At 45.0% G+C, this 9157-nt stretch overlaps 1 protein-coding gene across 1 annotated transcript; it reads right to left on the bottom strand.

Moving 5' to 3' along the window:
* Positions 1–1865: 1865 nt before the first annotated feature.
* On the bottom strand, positions 1866–3026 carry LOC131696316 (uncharacterized). The gene has a single exon (XM_058984862.1). The coding sequence runs from the start codon at positions 3024–3026 to the stop codon at positions 1866–1868; it is 1161 nt and encodes a 386-aa protein (XP_058840845.1).
* Between the last annotated feature and the right edge of the window lie 6131 nt (positions 3027–9157).

Here is a 9157-nt window from a genome sequence, read left to right as displayed (position 1 = left end):
CGAGAAGTCGACTGTGACAAAATGTTCTACACTGACGGATCAAATCTCGATGGGTCCACTGGCTTCGGTATCTTCAATAATGTCACCGCTTCATTCAATCTCAATGCTTCAGTTTACGTCGCAGAGTTAGCTGCAATTCAGTACACCCTTGGGATCATCGACACTCTGCCCACAGATCACTACTTCATCATTTCGGACAGCCTCAGCTCTATCGAGGCTCTTCGTTCGATGAAGCCCAAAAAGCAATTCTCATATTTCCTAGGGAAGATACGAGAGTCCTTGTGTACGTTATCTGAAAAATCTTATCAGATTACCTTTGTTTGGGTCCCCTCTCATTGCTCTATCCCGGGCAATAAAAAGGCCGACTCATTAGCAAAGGTGGGCGCATTAAATGGTGACATATACGAAAGACCAATCTGATTCAACGAATTTTTTAGTATTTGTCGTCAGAAGACACTCAACAGTTGGCAAACCTCGTGGAGCAATGGTGAACTTGGACGATGGCTACATTCGATTATCCCAAAGGTATCAGCGAAGCCTTGGTTCAGGGGGATGGATGTGGGTCGGGATTTTATTCGTGTAATGTCCCGACTTATGTCCAACCACCTTAGATGCGCATTTGCGGCGTATTGGGCTTGCAGAGAGTAGTCTGTGCGCTTGTGACGAGGGCTATCACGACATCGTGCACGTTGTCTGGGTATGCGCCGTATTGTGACGACAGGTCTCAGTTAAAGGATTCCCTTCGGGCCCGAGGTAGACCACCCAATGTCCCAGTCCGAGATATGCTGGCAAATCGTGATTTCCCCTATATGTCCCTTATTTATACTTTCATAAAAACGATAAATATCCCAATTTAGCCCCTGTCTTTTTATTTCTCGTTTTTAGAAGTTTCGTTCTGCCTTGTGGAACCGATCAGCTCCAGACTGCCACTATGTAACCGCCGTCGCCTTTACTACTACGGAAACTGAAGCGAGAGCGACTCGAGGTCCGATGACTTTTGAAGGATTCCTCGCGGGTCCGAAGAATACCATCCGTCAATCCGACCTACTCGACTGAGGCGCTAATTTGTTTCGCTGATCTCCCGTTTGTCCGAACGTTGCAAGTTTTGCTCTTCTCTCCCGGTCACTATCTACGCCATCTCTCCCCTGTCCTTGATACAACTGCTTCTACACCGATTTTGGAAATAAGCCCCCCTCTGAATATCTTGACCAAGCATAAGTCTCCGATAAAAAATCAACTTTGTATTCCGTATTCCTAGTTTTAAGATAGTTGTAATTTTACCTCTGTTGGGAAAGACGACGACTGACCTTTTGATGACCCCCTTGTGTCTCGATGATCGGTTTTCCAGGGTAATTCGTGACCGCCAGTGCCTCTCTCCGTTCGGTCGGAATGGGCAATTAAGGCCCCTCGTGAATAAAAGGCTTCATGTTACACATATTACACAAGCGATTTATTCCTTAATACGAACATTTAATACTCAATTTACTAGAATTAACATATATTACGACTATACAATAATTCGGTTACAATTAGATAAAAAAGTGCACGCAGGTTTCCCTTGGGACACCCATATTCGGCCGTGATCGGTAGCAGTTTGATCTCTCCTTCTTTGGTCGATCCAACGATAGGTAGATGATTAGCCATCCTTTTCGCGCCACGCTGGTTTAGATAGTGGTGATCGCAACTGGGTGCACAGATGATCGATCGCTGATAATGGCTGCATGCTTGTGTTGGTAGCAATTGGTAACCATAGGGTAGTAATGTCACATCCTCAGACATCCTCACCTACCCTGAAGTTGACAGGAACTTCTGAAATAAATAAACATACTCCCTTTCGATGCATTGGATGGATACTACCGTACGATCTAGTTGAGTGAGTTGTTTGCTGTAGCTGATGAACATGGTGTTTCTTGTGTTGGAAGGATGCACAGCTTCGCTACTGGTCGACGAAGGAATCCAGATACTGTTTTTACGGTGGCCACTCGTACCACGTTATCATCTCCTGGGTGCAGCTCGTGAATTCGACCCATCTTCCAGCGCATTACAGGTTGGTTTCCGTCTACAATAGTCACCAATTGGCCGGTCTCTACCTTCACTGGTGGTTCCCAATTTTTAGTTCTGCCTTGTAGTTGTGATAAATATTCTCGCCGCCAACGCCTCCAGAAATCCTGAAGCTGACGTTGTACTAGCTGCCATCGATTCAACCGATTTAGTTGTACATCGGTGTAGTCAGGCTCAGGACTAGCTTGAAAGGATCCTCCGGTTAGAAAGTGACCCGGTGTCAACGGTTCTAGGTCTGTTGGATCATCCGACATAGGCGTCAAAGGCCGAGAATTTAGACAAACTTCTACCTGGATCAACAGTGTGTTGAAGTCTTCGTACAACGTAGAGTTTTCCCCGAGCACTCGAAGTAGGTGAAATTTAGCTGAACGTACAGCGGCTTCCCACAAGCCTCCGAAGTGTGGGGCACGTAGTGGGTTGAAATGCCACTGAATGCCATCCTTGGCGCATTCCTTTGAAACCATTTCATGATACTTCTTATTTTTCAGCAGCGTAAAGAGTTCTTTTAATTGATTTCTGGCACCAACAAAATTTGTTCCATTGTCGGAATACACATCTGTAAATAAGTCCCGTCTAGAAATAAAGCGTCGCAGCGCCTGAAGAAAGCGTTCTGTAGACAGGTCAGTAACCAGTTCCAAATGTACTGCCTTCGTGCTCATACATACAAAAACCGCTACGTATGCCTTGATCGTGGGTCGACGTCTGCCATCCCGAATGTACACCGGTCCGAAATAATCCACTCCGGTTTTTGAAAACGTCTTGCAAACTGTAACCCGAGCAGCCGTCAGTCCACCCATTTGCTGCTTGATGGCCGACGGTTTGGCTCTGAAGCATCGAAGACATTGGTGAACTATCCTTCTGCCCACATTTCTGCCACCCAAAGGCCAATACCGTAATCGTACTGTACTCAATAGCAATTGAGTTCCCGCGTGTAATAGTTTCTCATGGTAGTGTTTAAATAGCATCGCCGTCAATAAATGTCTGGCTGGCATAATAATCGGGTGTTTTGTATCGAACGATTCCTGAGAGTGACTTAACCTGCCACCTGCACCTGCAGAATACCATCTTCCCCTATAGCTGGGATGAACCATCGAAGCGGGGAACCACGAGAAACAGATTTTCCACCTTTCAGAGCATTTAGGTCATCTCCAAATGATTCCTGCTGTACCTTCCGTAGTATTACAGTTTCCGCTTCTCGCAGCTCGTTTGTACTGAGAAATCCCTTTCTCTTACCGCTTTCCTTGTGCTGTAAGATAGCAATTAACCGTAACCAATAAGCAGTGGCCCGGATGAGCTGACTGTAGGATGGGAATTTTACAATGAAGCTTGTTGTGAACGTTGGCAATTTAGTGGCGATAACGGTTACTGTACTTCGTCGCATTTCTGGTGCATCAGTACAATTAATATTCGGCTGACTAAGCCATTTATCAGCTTCCTCCAGTAACCAGTCTGGGCCCTCCCACCACAAACTGTTCCCTTCTAGTGCATTCGGTAGAATACCACGCGATATTAGACGTGATGCCAAGAATGATTTTCCGAAATAGCCTGAATTTTTGATACACGATTCGCCACAAAACTACTCCAAACATTTGGTGATTCTGCTTTCAGTCACTGAAGAACACACGTTGAGTCGGTCTAGAAATAAACCTTGCTGATACCCTTCACTACATCCGAAACTTTCTCCACAAGCTGCGCCGCTAGTAGAGCGCCACACAACTCCAGTCTCGGTAACGTTTGAACCATTAATGGTGCTACCTTCGATTTCGAAGTTAGAAGCTGGACTGTAATTCTTCCGTTGGTATCCCTACTGCGAAGGAATAAGCAAGCTCCATACGCCTTCTCAGAGGCGTCTGAGAAACAATGGATCTCGATATTTACGCTTTTCGGTGCGACCGCACATCGTGGAATCCGAAGCAAATTTAGCGAAGGCAGTTGTAGCTGATATCTTCGCCACTTCTCACCTACCGTTGTAGGTATAGATTCGTCCCATTCCAAACGTTGCCCATCTTTGTTACGATAGTTCCACAGTTGTTGCATATAAATCTTGGCCATTACGATGGTCGCCTCCAAGATCCCCAAGGGGTCGAAGAGTGATGCGATGATAGACAGAATCATGCGCTTGGTTAGAAATTGATTTGGTGTAAGTGTAGGTATAGTAAATTGAAATTTCAGGCAATCCGTTTTGTGCAGCCATGATAACCCAAGGGTTTTAACTGTATCATCTTTATCCCAAGTAATTTCGTCCGCCTCTGGTAGTGCCCGAATTTCCTTCGGTATTCCTTCCAAGACCCTTTCGCAGTTGGAAACCCATTTTCGTAGTCTGAATCCACCGCTCAACATCATTGAATCAAATTGCATCCTGAGCTGCAAAGCGGTTTCGATGTCACCAGCCCCAGATATTACATCGTCCATGTAGATGTCTTCATCTGCTGCTTGTGCTGCAAGAGGAAATCGACCTTGTTCGTCAAATGCCAGCTGTTTGAGTGTCCGTGTGGCTAGAAACGGTGCTGGTTTTGTGCCGTAGGTGACCGTCGTAAGCTCGAACGTATTAACCATTTCTTCATGTGCCTGAAACCTCCACAAGATACTCTGTAAGGGTACATCTATCTGATGCATATTAATCTGCCGAAACATTTTTTCGACATCAGCGACAACCATTACCTGGCGAGTTCGACAACGTAATATGATTGCGCGAAGATCCTGCTGCACGATTGGTCCGATGAGTAACGAATCATTTAGCGAAATTTCAGTTTAGGTTTTGCATGAAGCATGGAAGACCACTCTAACCTTAGTCGTGGTACTGGACTCTTTCACTACATGATGATGCGGTAAGTAACATCGTTTGACCTCGTCTTCCTGGGAATCGTCCACTCTTCGCATGTGTCCGAGCTGAAGCTATTCTGTCATAAAATGCTCATATTGTCTGCGAAGTTCATCGTCCCTGGAAAGCCTTCTTTCCAGTCCTTGAAAGCGTTTCATGGCGATATCCTTTGATGACCCTAACCGTTCCAAGACCGCCTCGTTCTTGGGAAGTGTTACTGTGTACCGACCGTTTGATTCTCGGTGAATAGTGCGCCCAAACTGCTCCTCACAGCGCGCCTCCTCTGGAGAGTAAATTTTGCCACTTCCCACTTCCTCGCAGGACCAAAACCGCTCTATTAACTTCTCCAAAGTGTCAGATACCGCCATGTTACATACTATGCATGTGGTCTTTCTAGTAGAATCAACTTCTCCGGCAACCACCCAACCGAAAACCGACTCGGTAAGTAGTGGTAAACCATTGCCCAGCGATAATTCATTGCCTTCTTAAAGAAGCTAAAGAATGCCTGAATGCCCAGCACTAAATCCACACCTTTTGATTGGAAGAAAGTGGGATCCGCTAGATCGATTCCATCTGGGATCTCCAATCCCCATATTTGCACTGTTACTGTAGGTAGATTGACCGTAACCCTTGGCAAAACAAGAAAACTCATTTTGTGCGAAAATGACGAGATTTGAGGTTTGACTGTCGCTTGAAATCGTTGGTTAACCTGAGTTGACGCATGGCCAACGCCTAGGACAGAAATGTCCACCTTCTCTCTTGACACATTCAAACGTTGACATATCCTTTCCGAGATAAAATTGCATTCTGAACCGGAATCAAGTAAAGCTCGCGCTGGGTAGCGAGCTCCCCCGTCGTCTTCGATAATGACTACAGCCGTAGCAAGAAGTACATTGGATGTTCTCTTCTGAGCAGGCATGGGAAAAATCATTTCACGAAACGATCAATTTGAAATCATCCACCAACATGCTCTTACTGTGAAACCCGATCACGGCAACCCTTCTTGTGCAGAGTTACACGTTCATGCGAAAGCGAGAAACAAAACACAAAACTGAAAAAAGTGACAGCGCCCGGCTATGATTCATTCTCCATCGCATACGTAGTGTTTTGAATGAAAGCAGAAAGGATCGCAAATGAATGCATTCTTTCATTCACAAAGATTCATTTCGACGACGCTGTACTCAAAAAAAGATACTGTTGCAATTTATCCAGGAAGTGGATAGAAAATTCCACTTCAAAGCAGATGAGAATTACGAATATAAGCAAGCACCGCTGATGCTCGAAAATTTCAAAAGGAACATTTTAAAATGCACCCTGCTGTCTACGCAGTACTGAATTTACCTGCAGCGCCTTACAAGAAAACCGAACCGCGGTGCCGTAACATAGATTGTTTGAAAAATACGAAAATATTAATTGAATAATTTTCATGTATGACATGTACAAGCATGCATTTGCCCGGAAATAACTTCTTAAAACGATTCCGTGCATATCACAATATCAATTTCAAGTGGATTCTAGTGCAATCTACTTCTCAACATTGATTATAGTGTACATTTGCACTATAAAGTTGACCTAACCCAACCAGAGAATACAATCTCATATTCATTTGTGAACTAAAAGTTGATTCACTTGTGAATGTTTACAGTACAATCTTCCGATTCAATCCGCGAATGAAGAACACGATCTTCTTCATTCAACATAGTACGTGTCATTCTTTTACCTGTCTCACATCTTCGGAAGTTCATCTCTACCTACGTTCAGTTGTGTTCTTTTGGAGAATTTTAGTCGGATCGTGAATGAACGACAGGCTGCTGTCAAAGCAATGAACGGATTCGCCAAGAATCATGCGAATGAATGATAATTCCCATCCCTGCTTCTGAGCGAAGTTTGATGCAACAGTTTCGGTAGCAACCACATTTGCTACCCTCGTATTTGTACTTGGAGCGGATTTTGATGGTTTGTTGCTTGTAGATGCACCAATTTCATTTGCTTGGTCCCGGGAACTGCCTTCCCCATCCGCCTTAAAGCATACCATCGTGTGATATCGGCCTTTACATTTCCGACAGGAGTATTTTGACGAACAGTCTTTGGCTTGATGACCCCGTTTGAAGCAGTTTCGACAAAGAGACTGAGAACGAAGCAATGATTCTCTGTTCGCCACCGTCATTCGCTGGAAAACTTGGCAGGTGTACAACCAATGGTTTTCTGGTCAGGCACAACACTTTCCAACCGATGATGATTGCACTGCATTATGGCTAACTCGAAATTGTGGTGGCTTCCTTTTAATGGGTGATGACTCTCGTTTATGCTCCGTAGATTTCGTCGGAAGAGATTCCAGTATTCTGATACGACGTTGCAGAGATTCTGTGGTCTTTCAATGTGTCCTGTTCCTTGGTCGACGAGTGTTCTTCCCAGCCTCGCCGTGTGTGTGAGTTAGCGGTGAACCGTGAGCACAGCATATTTATTAGTAGTAGGTCCTTTTAATCCACAGGTTGTACTATTTGATCCAGAGTGTGTATGATCCTTTCAAATCCATCCCAAAGGTTGTTTAACTCGACAGCCGATTTCTTTGAAACTGTAGGAAGTTTAAACAGTGATTCGACCTGACGTTTCTTCAGCAATTTGCTATTATTGTATCGCTTGAGTAGCATTTCCCAAGCAATCACATAATTTCCCCTCGTGATCTTAATTGGATCGATCAGAGCCTTTGCCTCGCCTTCAAGGCATCCCTTCAGATAGTGGAATTTTTCCACTTCTAGAACTTCCGTTTTCCAGTGAATTAATGACGTGAAGAGGTCCCTGAAGCTTAGCCTCTCATCGATGTCACGGTTCAGTGTATTCCTACCGATTAGTTGTTTACATAAATCGCTCCAACTATTTTTACTTTTTGACGAGATTTGTGAAGTTTTTATCGTTGTTTGTCGTGTTAATCGACTCAGTATTTTGTTTTTAACATTGTTATTGTGCAGTGTGAAAGTGTCTCCTGTTTGCTTTTGTGTTGCGAAAAAATCAGCGAAGAACGTAATTGAGTGAACTTCTGTGACTTAACCACCAAACTTTCCACCGACCGCAGCGCCATCTATATTTCATTGTTCGCATTCTCTGATCGGCACGCATTATGGCAAGTGTATGTGATCACTGCGCGAAAACCGTCAAATCGGATGACGACTTTATTGAATGCATGGGTTTTTGCAAAAATGTGGTACATATGCAATGTGGGAAACAACTTAACAAGCCGTTTTTGAAAAAAACTTGCGGAAAACCCAAACTTATTTTGGATGTGCAATGAATGTGTCAAGCTGATGAAGTTTGCTCGCTTTCGCGACACCGTTTCTTCACTTGGATGTGTTATCGCTGCTATAGCTGGGAAAACGGATGACGTCTGTGCTGAGCTAAAGGCCGAGTTATCCAAAAAAAACAGCAAATTTCGCGCCTGGCTAGAAAGGTTTCAACAGCTACTCCAGTCAGGCCAAACTCCGGTACCTCTCGACCACCTCAGAAACGTCGTCGCGAGGATGGCCCTGATCCGAGCAATATTCTTGTTGGTGGTCGAAAGCTAGTCGATAATAGCAACATTTTTACGGTTCCACCTCCCGCGCCGTTGCTCTGGATGTATCTTTCGCGCTTTCATCTTAGCGTTAGCAAAGAGACTGTCGAAAAAATGTCTAAAGAAGGATTAAATTGTAACGAGGAGATAAAGGTTATTCCGCTTGTTAAAAAAGGCATAGACGTCAGTACTTTGAACTTCATATCCTTCAAAGTTGGAGTTCACTCAAAGTACCGTGATGCAGCTCTTAATCCTGACACATGACCGCAAGGCATACTGTTCAGGGAATTTGAAGACAGCCGTACCCAGAACATTTGGAGTCCGCCGACTGATTTTCCACCGCCTCCAGAAGAAGCATGTATCTCTCTAATGCAACCCGGCCCATCAATGGTCCTGCAGAGGACTCCGCAACGATTGGCCATGCCACTGTACCAAGCCACACCGCCCTTGTGAAGGAGTATCGATGCCGATCGCATACTGGGATGCAACGCAGTTGGTACTATGGAAGCCCTCGATCCCCCCGCTACAGTCGAGCCCTTGCCGCCAGCGTTCATCAGTCGTCCCGGTCCTGTATGTGTGGGTGGGGAAAGGGTCTTCCAAGCCGCCTTTCTCGGCAAGTATAATAAAAATTGTAACGATACAACGGTTGAACCGATTTACGCTTCTAGCTCATCGTACGAATCTCGCCGCAAGCTGCTACCACCCCGTTCCTGCTCTCCGCATTCCGC

This window comes from Topomyia yanbarensis, chromosome 1, assembly GCF_030247195.1.
Source record: "Topomyia yanbarensis strain Yona2022 chromosome 1, ASM3024719v1, whole genome shotgun sequence".
NCBI lineage: Eukaryota > Metazoa > Arthropoda > Insecta > Diptera > Culicidae > Topomyia > Topomyia yanbarensis.
This window is presented reverse-complemented; position numbering and strand designations above follow the sequence as displayed.